Raw genomic sequence first — 21,434 nt, 5'->3', positions numbered from 1 at the left:
GGGGTCTGAAGTCTCCATGATGCTCTTACCATGCTGTGAGGCCCCTGCTATCTGTTCATGGACCTATTAACTTTTCTCATAAACTCTTTACTCTCCAGTAGTCTGCCTCAGTTTCCCTCAAAACACCTGTCCCAAACACAACACTTTCAACATTATATTTTAAAGAAGGATATTGAAACGAGAATGTTTGTACGGGCACAAAAATGAGCAAAAGAAAAATTCCTGGTACAGAACAATCTTTGAGTTAGTAACTAGATCAGTGAACATGGCCTGGACCGCCTTGGTTTGAGCATTATTATCATCGTGAAATGTGACATTAGCAAAGACAGGCAAACGGTAATATTAATTCATTTACATCAAATGATTAAGGAAAACAATGAATCTTATTTTCTAATTTAGTTTAATATATTTTTTTTTCATAACAAGGAAATGCTATTACTCACTGGACTCCAGGGGAGGATGGGAACTCTCAGGGATCCGGGGGATGTCACTAAAAGAAACAGGTAGAGTGAAAAATCCCATTAGGTAAATTACCCTGCCTGAGGCAACCACAGCCCATTCTATCTCAGTGAGGTGAAAGTCCTTTGGGGTCTTTATGGTGTAGAAATGAAGGAGAGATACTATTTAGGTAACGACTAATGTGCATGAATGCCAAACACCACATAAAGAAAACTGCAGTAAAAAAAGAAGTTTTTATATAGTTTTAACAGCAAAATACTTTAACATGACAACAATCAGACTAATATTGTGGATATGTTCCCCACAATATTTTTACTACCAAAACAGCAGGTTTTGGAAATTAAAAAAAAATGTTAAAGGTAATAATATTTTGTTTCAATTCTAGAAAATCAAAATGACACAAATTTTACAAATCAGTAATATGCTTTACAAACACATCTGAAAGAGTTTACTGAGTGAAACAGATGGAAATATTTCTTCATAAGTAAATGAAATGATGAATACCATGGGCAAAGTTAAGAAAATTAAAAGGATGAATTGCTTTGGAAATTAATGATGGTGCAAGCTTGCAACAAAAAAGCCAAAATAGTTCGTGAATGTGCATGTAATATATACATGGCACATATAATATATATGCAAATATATGCCCCTTATAGAGATTTTTATCTCTATACTGGTTTGCTAAATACATGGCTATTACACTACATGGTTAAAGTGAGTTGTGAGAGCCCCCATTCCTGCCATGCTCACAAATTACTCTGAAAAAAAAATACTTAAGATAACTTCAGCTTCATCTCTTTTCCACTGAGACCTTAAAATCCCATAAGAACCCTGGACCACCTTGGTTTGGGCATTATCTTGTATATGTCCACTTCGCCTCTCCTTTTTCAAAAAAATTTTAGGAGTATTTAAGGAGATTAATAACATGCAAGTGTTAATATGACATATTAAAGCAGACTGGAGTTAGTGTCAACAGAATTATCAGCATATCAGTTAAATGATTTTAATTACTTCCCTTACAGCCTAAATTCACTTGGGTTATTTTTAATATTTTGTTTTCTACTTTGGTTCTTGATGCCTCGTCACTTTTTGTGCAAACTAATTTTATAAGTAACTATATTCAGTTTTTTCTACAGATGATAAAACATCATGCTCATATTTTATAACTGTATTGTATCATATATTTGAACATAAATGCCAATTTATATAATTTCCACGAACTAGTAATTGAGATTTCTTTATAATTCCTGAAATACAACTACTTCCACAATGACAATTGCCTTTCCATTCATTTGAGCAAATGGAAAAATTTTATCTTTAAAAATCAGGATGATGATCTTTTAGATTGTAAAAGTTCTTTGAAAATCTTAACACAGTCAGTTAAAAACTTAGAATGTGTAACTCTGACATATTTTATATGTTACTGAAAGGGAGACTGGGAAAAGTTGTTTTAAAAACTCTAAAGTCATTTTGGGCCAGCATTAACTGCTTTTGCAAGATTTCCATGCAGACAGTTCCAATTATTAACACAAGTTTTCTTAGTTTTTTCTACTCACAAGTCTTGTGATCAATAATTTTAATAATGATTAGAAGCATAAAAGCCAAGAGCCTCCCAAAACATCTGAAAGGAGCTTATGCTATTAATCTGTGTTAATGGTTATGAGTTCTATCTACAATGATTCCTAAAATCATTATGTCAATAAATTAAACATTAACAACATTAAGCATTATTACTGAAATAATGTATACGACAGCTTTGATGTTTATTCAGACACAGTCTTCAAAGTCATACCCCTCTGAATTCCAGGCTCCATGATGGACAAGGGTTTGGATATGCAGATGATTACTTCAAAATGATATGAGTATAAAAGCAACAGTCATATTATTGTTGTTCCAGTCTGCTTTAATTGTCTGTTGTTCTCTTAAGTCATGGTAAATCACTGTTTTACCTAAGTACTCTGAAAGCACTATATATCTACAAAATATTTGGCTATATGTACAGGGGTCAAGTATAAATTTCATTTTTATACTTTTGATTATTTCCCAATTTACTTACCTCTTTTTTCAGTGTCATATGTACCTCAGCACTAGAATATATATCACATAAAACTGGCAAAAATTATGGTGTTATTTTAAAAGCCTACATGGAAATATATAATATTTTTGGAAATGTGTTCAGTGTTTACTCTTTGTTATCACTTAAAATTAGTTGAAAACTTGGCTTTGTTTTAGAGTTTTATATATTAATGGTCTGTGAAATAGGATCATACTTTGGCATTCTACCAATATTAGGATGGTTATTTTCATGCATGTTTTACATTGATATACACTCACGGAGACAATAAAAATTAGAGTTAACAGTTTTTCAACATAAATGTCTCAAGTCAGAGCTCTGTAATATCTTAGCTTGGCAAATTGATATAAAAATTATTCCCAAGAATAACTTCATATAGTGAGCTCACTATAATGACATAGTTAAAAATGTCTACTAAAATTTATAGAATGGTAAATGTATTTTTACTCTAGACTTGTTGGGTTTATTGGAAAATGCTAACACTATGGGGAACTGAAGACAGATAAAGAGAAATATTCTACTGTCTATAGATTACTGAATCATGTTTAAAACTAAAGTTTTACAAATACCATATATTATAGTGATTCAAATATCCAAATACTCAATATCCCCTGTCTGGTTTCAAACAAAAGCTAAAACTACCCTTTTGTAAGTGTACGGAAAAATATTTTCTCCTTTATAGAATAAAAAGTTATTGGAGATGTATACTATCATTAATAATTTAAATGTTTCAAGATGAATTGGCTGGTTATTCCCTTAAAGGAAACACCACTGGTTAAATTAGAAATTACAAAAATTCAGTAGTTAATCAATGAAAGTCTATACTTTGTTATATTGAAAAATAAATATTGGTATTTTTATATTGGTCCATTGAGGAGCTTCTAACATATCAGAATTCTAACATATTCTAACATATTAGAATCCAGTATTCTAATTTTAAAAGTTAAAAAGGATTTATAGCTTATTATATATGCCCATAATAGATGGAAAAAAAGCTATTCATGTTAACATGTTCTGTATGAATGTCCACACTCTTTGTCAAACCCTGCTAATACATGTAATTCACTAAGCTTAAGAAGTAAGTGTTTTTAGCCTTACCCAATAGGCCTTGAAACAATAATTTCAACTTGAGGTTCTGATTTTGATTCTAAAATAATGTTGTAAACTTCTTCGTTTGTTGCTCCCGGCAGGGGTTTACCATTCCACTCTAGAACTTCATCCCCTTGAATTTAAAAAGAAGGGTATTTTTTACCTTATATAGTCTGTTTACTTTTCTTATCTTTTCTCTTTTTTTAACAAAGAAATGCAAACCATATACCAATAACTTAATACTCAAGGCTTTGCTTTCAGAAGTAAGATGACTTGTCATATAATGTCAGCTAATTGGTTCTTCTAACCACCTTTACTTTCTTCTTTGGCTTTTATCCCCAAATATTACTGGTCACTAAAAATAGTCCAATACAAAACTGACTCTATTTTTTTTTTAGATATACCAGAAATAATATAAAAATAATCTCATGCTATGGGATGGAAATTAGCACAGCCTATTTGGAAACATTAAAACCAAGGGTTAGCAGCATGCCCTATAATATAGTATAAGAAATGCAAGTGGTTCTGCATATGAAGGATTCTTATTAAGTGAGCAGAAGTTTTGGTTTAGTTTTGTTAAAAGTAACAATAAACATTATCTAGCACGAATTTTCCATGTTAAGTCAGGCGCCATTGTCTTCACCTGATGCACAACAGAATAAAAATGCATGAAAGGATTTGATTTCATATCCATAGGTAAGGTAACATAGGTAGCCATGGCAGTCACAAAGCAAGCAGATGTGAAAACTGTTGCATGACAGTTAACCCCCTTCCAGATGTTCATAACACACATTCTATACAGAGCACGTAGTGAATACTAAAGTAACAAGAGGAAGTATTTAAGGCAAGAGAGAATTAATATAGTACTGATTTCTTTTGAGATAGTCCAAGATCAATGAAGGACAGAAACATGATGTCCCATGGGAAAAAATGTAAAGCAACTGATGGTTGTTATTTTAACTCCAGCTTTAAAAGTCGATGATTTGGAGATAAAGATTTATTTTCATAAAAGTGTTAGACCCTAAATGGTCCTCTGTAGATGTAACCAACTGTCTTATTAAATAAGAAACACAGAACCAATGCAAAGAAGAAAGCCAAGAGGTCAGAGCTAAGAGCTAAAACCTTACCCTTCCTCCTGCGGTGGTCCTACCTCTCCGAAAGAGAGCTACTTCCTGTGTTAAAGTCTTTATAAAGACTTTCGGTTCTGCCTTCTCATTGGTTGTAAACCCAACCACATGACCGCCTCATCACTGCCTGTCTGTATACACCTCCAGGTCTTCTATGGTTGGTATTGAAATTAAAAGCGTGTGTCTCCAATGCTGGCTGTATCCCTGAACACACAGAGATCTACCTAGCTCTGCCTATCAAGTGCTGGGATTACATGCATATGCCACCACTGCCCGGCTTTCCTATGGCTTGCTAATAGCTCTGACCCCCGGGCAACTTTATTTTTAACATAAAAATAATATTTTAATACAAATGAAATATCGCCAGGACCTTCCTGCTCACAGTGGTAGATTCAGGTGAGATATCCCTGCAATAACGGCCCTTTGAGGTGGCTTACTTTTCTCATGTCCTGCTTATTATGCTGTTCTCACCATTTCAGGTCCTAAAATAATTACATGCCTAACTAAAATCAGTGTTTAATTAATAACATTTTACATGTAAAGGCAAACATGTAGTTTTTATATCAAGTCATTTTTATAACTGATGGAAAAAAATCTTAAAGTAATTCCTATTTTCTAAGAATTTCTTTCCTTAAGAGTAAAAAGCATGAGTGCTGCTTAAGTTTCATTAAAAATATGGTTATTAGCAATAATTAAATAAATATTAATAATTAGACCTACGAAGTTACCTAGAAAGATTTTCACTGATATACTTCACCGATAAGAATAAAGAAAAGGAATACATTTTCACAATATGTTATCAATATTCAAAATGTTTTTGACCAAAGAAAAAACAAAGTTTAACATCACAGTTCATTAGACATATATATTTATATCTAATGAATTATACATAATTATGCACAGTGCATTAGACATATATATTCAATATGGAGCAATGTGCATATTCACAAGTATGCTGGGAAAATATTTCATAAAATAGTACTTACCCTGATAATTCCTATTACATTTTGTTCTATCACTTTTTTGCAAAATGATGAATATAAATAAATTGACTTTAATACTCAACAGCAGATTGCAACCATTACTTTGCAAAAGTAATGCATTGTTAATTACTCTAGCTAACTGACAGAAACCTGGGCACATAACTTTTAATATTAAAATAAACTGATACATGCTTTAATTTATTTATAGTGCAATAAAAATGAATACAGGAAGTATTTAATACCATTCAGACCATTTACTTGTCCATGGATAATCACCTCAGGTAGATGTAGTCAATGAGGGGGAAAAGATGAAAACAACATTTGTCTTTGTATTTCATGGTGGAAATATAACACAGAAACCAGTACAAAAACCTTTAAGTAATATGTTTCCTGCAATTAGAGTCATCCAATGAGGAACAGAAGTAGAGCCAGGTGGTACCAGGAGGGTAGTAATTAGTTATTGCTCTAGGTGAGATATCAAGAAACATTTGAATTACGAGCACTGAAGGGTGAAAAAGATTTCAGCCGTCAGAGCAGGTTGACAGCTGGTGCTGACCAAGTCTTGTGGGGGACGGGGGAAGCTTGCCAGGGCACAGGTACACTGGCATGGCCAGGGAGCTCTGTAGGCTCTCAGTGGGCAGACCTACAGAGCTGTGAGTTGAATAAAAGAATAAGCGAGAGACATAAATGAATCTAGAGCCACCAGTGTGCGGGTGCCGGTTTTGTGTTTGGGATGGTTAAACCGAGCAACAGCGAACTGCATTGACTTGAAGGGGAATCAGTCTATAGGAATCCAGGGAAGATGGAAAGAAGGTTCCAGATCCCGAGCAAAGGTCAAAAATAATGTCACAGGTGACTTTTATGAGCTAAGGCTATTATACAAAAATAGAAGAGAAGCCAGTTTGCACACTAAAATACATGTCCAATTGTCTCTATCATTGAGTCTATAAAAAGTAAAATTAAAGGTACTTTCATTTGGTCCAAATCCACTGCTTGAAGTGAAAAGCATACTTGTATGTTTTACAATTATTTTAGCTGTGCTTTATCATTCTAGATTTAAGCTATCAGGCTCCCAGACCATCAGGAGGGTCTTAAAGACGTGGAAACAACAGGTTATGTTACAGAGAGCAACAACTTCATTCACTTCTACAAGAATCATCAGAGAAAACACAACACAATTCAAAAGTTGTTATACTGTTCTCATCTGCAAAAAAAAAAAATGAGTAGCAAAAGTTTGCTTTTAATAGCTAAAGTTTGCTAGCTTTAGCTACCATGGGATTGCTATACTTTTTTCAGATTTATTCTTGTATCAACAATCATCTTTATTGACATAGTTATCCATTATCTAAGGTGAAATCCACTAAAACTTTTTATTATTTCTCCTAAAATTAAAAATTAAGAGCTCATCAACAGCAATTTTAAGTTGTGTTGCTACTGAATTTATAGTATATTGTGATTTTCTCTTTACTGTGTCACTTAAGGCTATACAGAGCAAAATAAACATCCAAATTCTGTAGAAGTGGCATGTCACATTTAAATTAACCTGCAATTCATTAAATAATCTATATAGGAATCATTATCATGACAAGGTTATAGGCAAAATACCAGTTACTACTCCTAAATTAGTGTTTTGACACATTATGAAAGACAATGGTGTGGAATGCATTTTTTACAATGCTAATCCACTTTGGATTTGAATTTTTGTTGTAATATTACGAAGTCACCTATGAAATAAGCATTCTTTCACTACGTTGCATCTATGATTTTATTTCTATAAAAGATCCTTAATCTTTCTATTTCCTAATTGCCACTTATGTACAGATAATTATAAATAAACTGGTAAACATTTGTATCAGGAAAAGAGCTGTATCCATGCTTTACAATGACTTACTAACAATTCACATATATAAATAACTGAACACAAACTGAAACTCATCAATTTTTAGAGAGAACAAATCAGTTATATGAAAAAAGAGAAAAGTTACCTGCTCTTAGGTGTCCAACTACATCTGCCAGGCTACCCTTCTTTACTTTGGTGATGAAAGCACCAAGACGTCCTAAATCTGTCATTTTTCCTCCAACCACCTGGACAATTACAAATTCATGAGTTCCTAAGTCTCATTCATGAATAAATTAGTAAGCAGAATTAATTGTACATTGTTCTAATATGCTTACAATCCAGTGAGGGGACATTCACGAATTTCGTCTTTGAGTGAAGTAAGTAGTAGTAAGGCATTATTTTTAAAAACCACTATATTTGGGATGGCCATGTAAGGAAGTTTGTGTACTGTTTTTACGTTGTAGTAACAATCACAGGGCCCCAAGCAGGTGGACATCTAGAATAAAGGGATACAATTCCCTGTTCACAGTTATTCAGCAAGTGGTTGGTACCGTCTGCACTGAGTTAATTAATCTTCCATATCATACCTACCATATCAGTCAGCTTTATTTGCATAAAGATATACCCTACTGTCCTTATCAAATATTGGTCCCTTGTCTATAACTGTAGTAGAATACAGTAGACCTGAGTTCATAGAGACTAGAGATTCTACCCAAATAAAGGTCTCCTGGGGGAAGTGACCCTCCACTGTACAAAGTATTACATTGTAGCTACAGTGTATCCACAACAAAATATCTGGATAATGGCATTTGCCATATCTAACTATGAACACTTGACTCTCAAACCTGAATTATATTGCCAAACATTCAACACTTTCCATTCTTTTCTAAATTCAATATATTTGAAAAAAAAAGAACCCTAGGCTCAATTTTACAATATGCAAGGGTCTCAAATATACACAATTAAAGATGGGTGCAGGAGAGAGGAGCGAGGTGGAGTAATAATGCTGAATGGTGAGAGTTGTCCACAGTTCTCAGAAATGTAGCTAGTAATACAGGCTACCAGAAACAGTTCATAGCAAGAGTCATTAATAGTAATAATCAACAAAATATAAATAAATACATGCATTAATTTTTGTTACGCTGTGCTTCGACTCAAACTCAGGGCTTTCATGTACGCCAGGCAAGAATTCTACAGACAGCTATACCTATTCCCTAAATTAATAGCCAACAGTTCTCAAGAGGTAACATACAACAACAATAGAAAACTCTTTGAATATTTATTTATGAAACTTCCAGCATAATCATGTGATTTAACAAAGCTGTCTGGATACACATAATGCAAGATGTGCATATATGTGTACACATGTGTATGTGCACGTATATACACTGTTCCATAAAATAGAAATATCTTTGTGTATCTAACATAGTCTTATTTTGTTCAGAAGACAGTAAGTGTGTTTAAAAGAAACATTTTACACTTTTAACATTACTGTAAGTATTTCTGTTACTAGAAAACATTTCCCTTACTTATACTTTGTTTCTCCTTAACATATAAGTAAAGCTGTATTCACTGGAGAGAACTGACTTTGGGAAAGGGAGAAAAAAAATTTAAAACCAATTGTTAAAACTTTTTGAATGCTGTCTGTACTGTACTTTATCCCACATTTTGAACCAGTATACTTACTTTCAGACCCAATAATGCACCTGATTCTTTGGGCATGGTTGTTCTTTTGTTAAGAATAACACGGCCAATTAATCGGTCTCCCTCTTTTGATGGCTGCCACGTTACAGGATGCTATGAAAACATAAAGTTTAAAAAGTGAATGGCTTGTATTATTTTCTGTAGCTAAGTAATCACCAGTTGTAGCATGATGTGATTTTGGGAGGGGGGATAAAAGACACTAGATTGGTAATTCTTTATTTAGGTGGGCTCTGTGGTGAACTTATAAGACTTTTCAGTTAGAGCTGATGATAAAAGTAGTTAGCAACTAAGAACAGTCTCGAAAATAGCTCTGAAATGTAACTTGCTGTAATTTTAATAATATCTCGACTATACATAGAACACTACACTTGAGTTATTAATGGTGATAGTATACTGGTTATATATTATATATTAGCTCTTGAATTACATTGGCTTACCTTACAATCTAATTTTAATTTACAGTTCTATAGAGATGTTCCCATTCAGCAGATACCACATTGAATCTTAACTTTTGTCAGGTTGTGATAAGTCTGTCATGTACTCCTCTGTCAGGATGTTGGGCAGGGGTAGCTAGTCCCAGGTCCTGTCAGTCATGCAGTTTGTAAACAAACAGCACCCTACAGTGTACTGTGTAGCAAAGTGACAGAAAAGGAGAACAGGTGCATGAAACCCATCTCAATCAGAATATTTTACTTTGAATTAATTGATGTAAGGAAGCACACATGCCGCAATGTACATGTGGTCAGGGGACAAGTTATGGGAGTTGGTTCTCTCATTCCACAGCATGGGTTCTGGGGATCGAAATCAGGTGGTCGTGCTTCATGGCGAGTGACTTTACAACTGAGCCACCTATCACTCCAGCCCATTAATTCAAAAATAGTTTCAATTTACAATGAGTTAAGCAGGATGTAGCCTCGCTGTATAGTAAGTCAAGGAGTACCTGGAATATTTCAGTCTTACTCACATATAATGGAGTCCTTATTGAATGGTTTTGTTTTACGTGTGTGTGTGTGTGTGTGTGTGTGTGTGTGTGTATGTTTGTGTGTGTGTGTGTGTGTGTGTGTGTGTGTGTGTGTTTTCTCTCATGCAAGAGCTCTAGAGAAAATAATAAAGGTGAAATGGAAGTAAAATGTAAAACTGTTCAGAAAGATGGAGAGCAAGGGGTATGGGAAGGGGAAGGAATGGAAGACTGAATGGAATCAAAGAAATTATGCAAGAATAAAAATATCACACTGAAAACTATTATTCTGTACAATAGAAAGGAAAACACAAAATAAAATATATTTGTCTGTACTATTAGCATCACTGAGAAACTTACATCTTTTTAGACCTCTATTGATCAGCACAGTAACTCTGACAGATATAATCGGCTTTTAAGGTGGGATGGGTTCTATTCAACCTCATTTTTCCTCAGCAAAGGGTGAATTTCTCCTGTTTAAATTTCAAATATTTGAACTTGTATTATAGTTAAATGACACTAAAAGTTTCCAAGCTTTCTTCTCCAGCATTTAAAAACATTTTCTACAGAAGTTAAACTAGGTTAAGTACTCGTGTGGCTCAACAGCTAAAACCTACCATATCCAGTGAAATGGATATGACTCCTGTGTTTGTGTGTGTATATTTGTATGTTGTTAAGTATGCTTGCTTTTCTCCATGTTTGTTACATCTCTGGGTGTGTTTATGTGCCTATTTGTGTATTGGGTAGGTGTGGATATTTGTGCTTGTGGGTATATGTGTGTGTGTGTGTAACTGAGTGGATAAAACTCTTTCCAATGGTGCCCAATGCTCTATAAATATATTCCAATGGGAAGAGGACAAATTAGTTCATCACCACAGTGACATGCTTCTCTAGCTACAGAAGTGAAGTTATGTCACCCAGGCTAATGCAAAAACCTCAACATGGAACTCTACTCTCACTTCTCATTTGCATAAGCATTATCTCTGAAGAAATGCTACAAATTCCATGCAATGGAAAGCTAAACATGGAAATTCAAATGTGGAGTGAACATTAATGTATAAACTTAGATTTAAATTAGGTGCTGTCATATTAGTTAACCATTATTGTAGGAATGGACTTGCTGGTCTGGCTCAGTCATTAATTCTACTGTCTGTTTGTTTTAAACAACAAAATTAATTGTTCAGCTTTAATAAGACAAACAGTATAAGAATCACTGTTATCAAGATGGCCAGCCAAACTAGTGGAAATGCATGAACTGTGGACCAATAGCTGAGGAGCCCCCATGGTACTGGACTAGGCCCTCTGGATAGGTGAGACAGTTGATTAGCTTGAACTGTTTAGGGGGCCCCCAGGCAGTGGGATCATGATCTGTCCCTAGTGCATGAGCTGACTTTTTGGAGTCCAGTGCCTATGGTGGGACACCTTGCGCAGCCTTGGTGCAGTGGGGGAGGGGCTTGGATCTGCCTCAACTGAATGTACCAGGTTCTGCTGATTCCCCATGGGAGACCTTCCCTTGGAAGGCAGGAATAGGGAGTGGTTTGTGAGGGGGAGGCCAGGGGTCAGGAGGAGGGAGGAGAGGGGTCCTGTGGTTGGTATGTAAAATGAATAGAAAATTTTTTAATAAAAATAAAAATAAAAAAAGAATCATTGTTATCTAACTTTGATCCCACGATCTGAATCTTAAACATCTAAATACAGTCAATTTATTGTAAGCATATGGCAGTGTCTTATTATTATTGAGAAGTCATTTTCAGTGTGAACACACAAAACACTGTTGGATTTCTTGAGGAACTCTTTTTTGAATTTCTCTTCATTTAAAAGTAATTTCATGATGCCAGGCAGTGGTGGTGAACTCCTTTAAGGAGGCAGATGCTGGCAGAGCTCTGTGATTATTCAAAGATAACCCCTTTTCTTTAAAGCGGTCCTTTCAAATTAAATTAATAATGACGGTAATAAAAGGTGTACTAGATCCAGAAAGACTGTTATTAATCACATAACAGAAGATAATGAATACCAAGCGTGATTCTTGAACTGTCTACGCTGTGAGAAAGCTTACCGAACTGATAGGAGACGTTTCCCGGCTGTGCCACGTCGCAGGATCCAACCAGTAATAATCCAAATCACCTGTGCAGTGGGAAAGAATAAAAGGTGGTTCAAGTGGGAAGTTTCAGCATTCCAGTGACCATTTCCACATTGCCTCTTCAAGCCCATGAAACGTTTAGGGTACTACAATCTTGAGTGTTTACATTCCAGACTAGTACCCAATTGACATGTAAAGGTTAAGGGCTGGAATCACAGAAATGAGTGAACAAGTGATACAGATGCACGTCTCCAATCAAGAGCTATCCTTTCATGTCGCCAATCAGCCTAGAAACCCTGAGACAAAATAGTGGAAGCCGCAGGGTTCTCCCTCCCTGCCTCACAAAACTATAGCAGGTGACAGACTGCCCTCCAGTGGCCAAAAAAATTATCCACTAGCTGAGAAATATTCAAATTTAGGCTCTCTGGAACTCACCTGCACTGTATCCTAACTTTCAAAGTCATGTGGTGTTCTATATCCTCCTACATTAACTGCTAATATGGTACACATACCTAATACTTAATGATAAATAAACGACCAAGAATAACTTAGCAAAAGGCTGCATGCAAACGACATTGTATTCAACAGTATTCCCAAAGTCATAAGGAACTTAAAAAGCTCTAGCACAGTATACATGAATCTAATTTAATGTTTATTTTTTTTCCAAATAAAAATGTTAATTTTAATATTTACTTTAAGTATAATGTCAAAGAAAGAAGTTTAGGAAACAGAAAATTTTAAAGGAAAGAGTAATGTGTTCAGTATTTGTGTGAGACAAAAGTCCTGAGGGGATAGCTTTTTAAGACAAGTAAAAAAACAAATGACCTTCGTGTTTTAAGTCCAAAGTTAACTGAATCAAAATGGTCTCTCCATGGATCTCTGAAGAGAATAAAAAAAGCAGAGAGTTATCAAACTATGCCAGCTAGTCCCAAGGCACACAGCTCCTGCTAGTTAACTGGAAAACACATTTGGCTTATAACTGAATCTTAGCAATAAAAAAAAATTCATTGGTGTCAGGTATGGGAGATAACGGAACTGGAGAAATTCAATACATAATAATTTCAAGAATGTATGAAGTCTGTAATTATAAAATCCACACATTTCCACTTCAGTGTTTTCTGTAGGTTTCTTTTACACACCCTTGAGTTGAAAAAGAATGTTATAGGCACTACAATAAATATTGAAATGTCATTTAAATATTCACAGGAAAAATGGTAGATTCTGTGTAGGTATTAATGTTAGAAACGAGGCCAGCAAGAAGTATTCTCTTAAAATATCACTTCGCCTGGGATGCAAACCTCTCTCAAAAATCATGTATTTGAATGCAGAGATGGTCCAATATCAAAGTGTCTACTGGAACATCTCATTATGAAAATGTTTTTTTGAATTTCAAAAAAACTAATGAATTTCAAAAGCAAGGACTTTTGTATCTTATGTTTACCTATTGTAAATCTTCCCATGCTTATTTTCAAGTAGCCAATCTTCAATCCCTTTCAGAAAACAAACTATAACATGAATATTGAAGGACTAATATGAGTATCGATTTACAAAATGATTATTGCTATTAAAAAGTGTTTCTCCCCAAGTTCCATGTAATTAGTATGAAGACCCAATGAGCTGTTAATTTCTAACTCATCTTTGAAGACTCAGATTCACAGAATTGCTTAGACTCTATCAGGAGATGTAAAGGAAAACAGTCCATGAGGGGATTGCTACTGTAAGAAGTCTGTACACTTGGGCTCCTTCTCTTCCACCTTTCTCTTGTGATGGCTCAGCTTTGTATTTGATGTCTCTTTTCCTAAACAAGTCTAAAAACTCATAAACAGTGACTATTTCTGGGCAAAATGATCCTCAAATGCAAAGAACTAAAAAGTTGATGATTTTTGGTAAAATTCAATAATGATATGCCTCATATTATAAAAATGCACATTTCAATGATTGGTTTTCTATAATCTACAAACTATTTAAGAAAAACATCTTGAACAGAGGTTATATAAATTATGTGAGTATTCCACATAGGTAGTAGGTAGACAGCCAGATAGGCAGATTTATCTATAAAGAGTTTGCCTAGTAACTCCTAACTAGTTCTTGTTTTCTACCTTATGACAATATAAATGCTACACATTTTGTAGCCATATGATTTGGCAACATTTGATTATACACGGTATTGTAGATACATACTAAATAGGACTAAAAAAATGAAGATGTAAAAAATTAATACTGTAGCATGCAAAATTTATTTATTTTAGAATACATTAAACCTGTTTGTATTCTGAGCATGTTTTAATAGTTTTATGATCATCATTAAATTGCATCATTTTTTTCTTAAATATTTGCAAAAATAATAAAAAATAACATGTAATTTTAATCTGTTGGTTTTTTTCTACCCATATAATTATGGAATTTGTGAGATACAGATTTTTTTAAATACTTCAATTTGTCCTTGTAATTTACATTTTCCTGCTATTGATGGTTAAGAAAAACACAGCAAAATTTGCTCCTAAAATATTTTAAAAAATACTTCTTGATAAAAATATTTTTTTTGATTGCTAGTAGATGATTAAAGATATTGATTGATGGGTTGCAGAGCTTCAAAATGATAACAAATTCAGTGAATTGCTTATAGAACACATGCAAACATTTGACTGTATATTCAATGTACCTTTAAAAGATCTAATTCACTGTTATCATTAATACAGAACCATAAATCCTATCAGGTGGCAGCCCAAATCCATACATAGCTATGCTCAAATAATTTTATAATTCTCAGCTTATTTCTATGGGACATTTTAACACAAATTAGCTCTCCATACCTTGGGAAAAACAGGCTAATTTTAATTACTGTTTTTCATTGCAATAATTTTCATACTCTAAGCATTTTCAATGCACAAATGTATTTTCAATGCATAAATAATATACACGTCATTTAAGTGGCACATAAAATTTATGGAAATAGAAATAAAATAATTCAGTGTGGTTAGGATCTACAACAATGCATTAACATGTATTTTTATGATTCCAAATTTTGTAGTTTTGATTTCTGGTGTGAAGGCACAATGGATCCCAATAAAACCAACCAATACCATTAAATATAAATATGTTCCAAATATAATGCTTGATTTAGCATATATAGTAAAACTATTTTTAAAACCACACATGTCATTTCATTAAGTAAGTATTTAATAATTTATGTAATAGCTATACTTGCCCAAGTTGAGTGTATACATAGTGTGCAAGTATTAACGAAAAAAGTATGTGAAGTATGAGGGAAGGTGAAGTTCATGTTCATCTCAAGAATACATACAAGTCTTATTCTGACATCATCAAAATGAATGATAATAACAGACCACACACATTTTCCTGATTCTCCGTAACTTTGAATGATTCCCAACACATGTTTATAACTGTGTTTTCCACCATCTTCCTAAATAGACTATATGACTGTGTCATACATAAAATGTAAACTTCACAGACCTAAAATCAAAAGAGACATCATCCTTCCAAGGTTTTTCCTAAATCCATCAAACTGTTTCATCTTTTACTTATTCTTTCATAACAAAAAAATTGTTGAATTAATCAAAATTAGATGAAAATAAACTATTTAAATATAGCACAGGATAGAAGTAAAATATCCAGCAAAATTTGTTTTCTGAATGTGTGCATATCATACACACTGGATGGCAATTCAGTGGTAAGAGTGGGACTTGAATTTATATAAGGAAAAGAAAGACTTCTCCACACCAAGTGTCATGGCTAGTACACAAGTAAAGGTCATTTGGTGCTATACGATGATAAAACATTTGAATGTTTTATGGGGACATTTATTTGAGCAAATTCATTTTATAGACAGGAATTAAAAATCTGAAACTACAAATTAAGGTGTGAAAATACCACTCCAGGTAGTTTACTTATATTTTGGAAGTTTTCTTAAAGTGGGAAGGTGTCTGCTTCCAAATTAAACTAGTTGTACTATATAATAAACTGGCAATATTTTATTACATAGCAAAGTTCTCAATTTCATTTAACTTAACAGTCAATTGTAAGAAAAATATTTTATAAGACTTAGTTTCTAGTCATCAAAATGAGATGAGAAAACATGATGCTAAGTGTAATTATTACTCACACAATCTGCAAAATATCAGACTATTTTATAAAATATATACATGCTATGACAAAATTAGCAATTCTGTTATGATTTAATGAATGTCTTTCATTACAGCCAGTTTATATTCTTATGAAAGTAAAAATATCGGTCCTCAAATACTTTTTGGCAATTTCATTCAAACTCCATGACAGCTTTGATGTGCCAACCATACTTAAAGGCGAGCACTACATAAAATCTCAAAAGTTTGTGTTCTTGAACTCCAGACCTAAAGCAGTCAGAAGCTTATTCCAAACATTCATGTTTAGTATGAACCTCTCCAATAATGATAAGTAACTTGAAACCCAATTTAGATTTAGCCAAGCAAAACAAGTAAATGCAGTATGTGCATATATATAATATATTGTATGCATATATATAATATGCATATATATATGGATGTATTCTTTCTTAGAAGAACTGCATTATCTCCAGCCATTTGGTATTTTTGTTATAACATTTTTAAAAGGCATATTAGATATCCCATACCTATCCTTATATCCACAGAAAAGTGTGGCTTTCACCTTCATCAACAAAGCTTCTTTTTTTAATGGCAGACAAGACCATTACAGAATCCACAACTGGTCAAAAATGAAGAGAATGAATGGGTGCCCAGACCCAAATGATACATATACAACACAACTTGTACACCTAAGGCTTGGCGATCATCACAAAAGTGGGAACAGAATTACCGTAAGAGACATAGTACCAGGTCTACTATGAAGTAGTGTCTTCTATACACACAGGGAGCTGAACCTATGACATCTGAACAAGATGACTGCCTAAACAAGATCTGCATAAATGACAATACCAGTTGACATTTAAGATCTATGGGTGAAATCTCAGAAGCCCCATCCCTAGGTGAAGAGTTAGAGGAAATTAATGGCTTCTCAGAGATGGAGGTACACTCTTTTCCAAGAATGAGCCCCCTGATAAAATATCCAATCCAAGTGGTCATCCCTAAACTTATATATTTAGAAACAACAGTAAGTGGATTCAGCAGGCTATAGTAGATACATCTATGTGTGTACAGCAATAATAATTAAAGAAGTAATGAATTTGGCAGGACACAGGAGGGGTTGGAAGGGAGACAGATATTATATCAATACAGTATTCATGTATGAAATTCTAAAAAAATACATAAATGTAAGCAATACTAGAACTACCACTTTCCTAGGATTCAGCAATCTCATTTCTGAATTAACTGTCAAAGGCAGTAAGTGTTTTCAAGAGATAATTGCACATTCTTGTCATAGCAGTATTATTCTCATGTATGGGATTCTCAAAAAAAGTTTAAAAAAATTAAGAAATTTCACTTTTCTTTTATGGAAGCTACACTCACCCTTAACGGTGTTTACATCGCAAATCACCAAAGACATCTAAATTAAGACAAAAAATTAATCGCAGTTCTCCCCTTTTAAAATGACTCTATTTTTTTTAAAGATCAAAGTGGAGAGTAAGGAGAAATATTAGAATCTGAATATGTACTTAAAAGAGTATAACTTTGTAAAGCTATTATAAAAAAAAAAAAAGTAATGAGGAATCCCCCAAAGTACAATCTGTCAGACACACTTCGGGGACATGGCCAAAATAACTGAAATCAAGATCTTAAAGAAATAAGTAAAACCTACAGTCTCATGTACATTATGATACTGGTCACCATAGCCAGTACATAGAGGCAACTATATCCACTGAGAGGTTACGAGGTAAAGACAGTGGGGTACAAGCACACAACGATACATTCTTTTTCAAAGTAGAAAGGCCTGCTATTGGGGACAAACCATAGGAGGCACAGAAAGACATGATGTTAACTGAAAGAAGCCAGGCCCTAAAATAAGGCGCATGGTATATCATCCAATACAACAAACAACGACAACATAGTCATACACAGAAGCCAAGAGTGATGTGATGATTTCCAATGGCTGGGAAGGGGGAGATGTCTACTGCTCAGCAGCCAACAGAATTCACAGCACTGCAGTGCGTACTCAAAGAACCGCTCACGGGTTAGATCTTAAATGTGTGTATCACCAAGTGCAGAATAAGAGTTGGAGGAGGTGGCTGTGTTCACAGCATTCATTTTGGTCACGGTTTCACAGGTAATACATATCTCTCAACCTGTTTATTGTTGCAGAAAATAAACAGGTACAATGTTTTCATAAGCCAATAACGTGATTTAAAATACAATACTTACACTTTTTAAATTCTCCTTTAATCTCTTTTTGTCATAGAATGAACAACACTACCCTTCTGCATTGGAATATAAATTCAATATTTACTGAAATTAGCTTATCAATTAGTAAGATGATGCAAATAAGTGAATCAATTACTAATTATTACTCTAACGAGGTGTCAAATCCAATGCTTAGATTCAGAAATTATTCATAGTCCACAAATTCTCCAGAGCCAAACGGCCTTCAGACAATGATCAAACATTTGTTCCAGGGCCTGAGATACAGCCCTGATTTGTATTTTTTTTAGAGCACATGAAAGTTGATTCAGAAACTGGTCCAAGAAAGGGGGATGCTCTAATACATTTAGTAAGGGAGTGGCTTCAACTCATCCCTTCCTTGTCTTAGGAATTTTTTGGTGATTCTGAGTGAGACTGGGGAGGATGTCAACATCATGCTCTCTATAACTCTGAAAAACACAGAAAGGGAACTCAGAATCAAACATCCTGGCTGACCTCTGACCTCAGTCTAACGATAAACACTAGAGCATCTGTTGTTCCTTCAGAGGTAAACAGAGACCACGGACATCACAGTTTATAATGTACCAACAGAAATTCAAACTTACATTAGAATACAAACATATCTGCAAACACTTCTTCTAATTATTATACCAGCAATCATTCCTATCAATTTCTACCTACTAATGTGAAAACTATGAAATGATAGTATTTTTCTGCCTCACTGTTCAAGACCTGGAATAACCAGAGAATCTCACTACCTTTCAGTTTATCAATTAACATTATTTTATCTTATGGAATGTCTACTTTTTTATATAAAACTTAAGAAGAGCAGCTATTTTACAGTAGAAAGAAAAATGCGTGTGAAGCCAGAGACAAAGGATTATAAACCCAACACTGACTATTGGGTACACTATCTTGATAACATCTATTCACCTTTAGAAACTCCACTCTTTTCTATTAGCTATAACCTACTTTTCACAAAAGTTTCAAGAGTTTGAGACATCTTTGTCATCTTCTAATAAGTTTAGAATTAAAGTTTAATATATAATAGTTGCATAAATAGTGTTGAAAATATGAAATCAGTTTTGGAAGTCAGATTTACAGGGAAACATTCATCAACTTAGTGAAATATATGCACCTTATAAAAATGTTAAAAATCCTTTCTGCTTATAAAAATTATTAAATGTTATTACTACAGACAGCTGACAATATTTCAATAGCTTTAATTATATCTTAAATGTTAAGTAGTACAGATATTGGGTGTCAAACACATTTTATTTGTACTCAATAAAGTTTTAAGCTACCTAGGTGCATAAGAGTTCCCTTTCTAGGTAAGCTGCCCAACAATATTATCAAATTAATAATAGAATTAAGTGTTAAGAAGATAACCATGGATGTGCCTGGGGAGATGCTTCAGGTGGCAGTGTGTGCCATGTAAACATGAGGAACTAAGTTTGGATCCCCAGTACACAGACACCAGAGCCACGCATACCAATGTCCCTCTTTCCCAGTGATGGAGAGATGAAAACACATCCTTGAAGCTCATCAGTCAGTCCGTCTAGCTGAGTCAATGAACTCAGTGAAAGGCTGTGGCTCAAAATCAGGTGGAATGTGACTGAGAAGACTTAAAATATTGACCTCTGACCTCCACATGCACACTCACATACCCACACAAGTGTGTACACACACCACCGCCCTGCCCCCACAGTCACTGAAGACTTCAATATGTCTCTCTTGATGAGGCAAAGAGAAAATAGAAATCTGGAGATTTATTTTAAATACTGGCAGATTTTGAGAAATTCAAACTCATTTGAGAGATTAAACAAAGCTCTTTATTTTGTGTTTTCTACTAATTAAAAACAATACTAGTTTACATAAACATAGATTTTTGATAGTAGAAGATGTTTCAAAATCCAGATACACCCCCTAAAGGCCATGATACTCAAGGAATCCTTGCCCTTTGCCTCTGCTCTGCTCTGATGCTGAGGGACTTAGAGAAAGTTGATCAATTAAAAGTATGGAACTCTTTCAACCACAAAACTCAAAGGCATACCCATGCATGCACACATGCACACACATGCGTGCATGGACACACACAAGACTATGACTTAGTTTTATGATGTAAATTTGCTCACGATTTTTAGTTAATCTCTAACATATGGTTGGAAATGATAATAAAAGTTGTTTGAAAAAGTTTGCCATGGCCGTTGATTACGGGACAAAAAACATTCCTTGTGTGATGGTTTAGAGATGAATACTTTTATGTGGAAATAGAGCATGAGATGTAATGTCTTAGAAATTACTCCCCCAGAATCTAAATATTGAATAGTGGGGTGTACTGGATCGCAAATCACAAAACAACAGTCTTAGGGAACTTTTTTTTCCCCTAACACAGCGACTCTCAATACATCAGAGTTTGGGAAGTGCTGTACCCAGGAGGAAAATATTACACTGCAACTTTCCAACTGACCAGGCTTCCACATTGACACTGAGCATTCCATTCACGTGGGAGAACAGGTTGTGACGTGCAAAGTCTCGGAATATCCAGCCAGAACACCCTGTGGAAAAAATTGGGGTTTATTTGTTTTCATTGTGTGGGGACTGGATATTAACCACAGGCTTAAGAAACTGTAGTGCCGGACAGGTTCGTAGAAGAAGCATTGTAACAACACAAAAAAAGCATTCTAGAAGAATCTTTTTTTATCAAAAAGGAAAATACTTGTGTCTGTCTGGACCCAAACTCAATCCAAACAACACTAATTGTCAATATTCTGAGTGTCAAATTGGATCC

At 34.3% G+C, this 21,434-nt stretch overlaps 1 protein-coding gene across 13 annotated transcripts in view; it reads right to left on the bottom strand.

The window, feature by feature from the left end:
• Nucleotides 1-21,434, bottom strand: part of Rims1 (regulating synaptic membrane exocytosis 1) — a 492,321-nt gene that overhangs the window by 161,693 nt on the left and 309,194 nt on the right. For 11 of the 13 annotated variants that reach the window (XM_059243920.1, XM_059243921.1, XM_059243922.1 and 8 more), the window contains 5 exons: nt 12,291-12,358; nt 9,259-9,369; nt 7,718-7,817; nt 3,632-3,755; nt 444-490 (listed from right to left, as the gene is read on the bottom strand). In XM_059243920.1, coding sequence (XP_059099903.1) covers nt 444-490; nt 3,632-3,755; nt 7,718-7,817; nt 9,259-9,369; nt 12,291-12,358 — 450 coding nt within the window. Of the gene's footprint in view, nt 1-443; nt 551-3,631; nt 3,756-7,717; nt 7,818-9,258; nt 9,370-12,290; nt 12,359-21,434 lie in introns of those variants that run through there. The other 2 variants (XM_059243928.1, XM_059243930.1) reach the window with 1 other exon arrangement.

The sequence above is a fragment of the Peromyscus eremicus genome, chromosome 16_21 (assembly GCF_949786415.1).
Source record: "Peromyscus eremicus chromosome 16_21, PerEre_H2_v1, whole genome shotgun sequence".
In the NCBI taxonomy this organism is placed as follows: domain Eukaryota; kingdom Metazoa; phylum Chordata; class Mammalia; order Rodentia; family Cricetidae; genus Peromyscus; species Peromyscus eremicus.
Note: the sequence above shows the minus strand (reverse complement) of the source record. Positions and strands in the feature narration are given on the sequence as shown.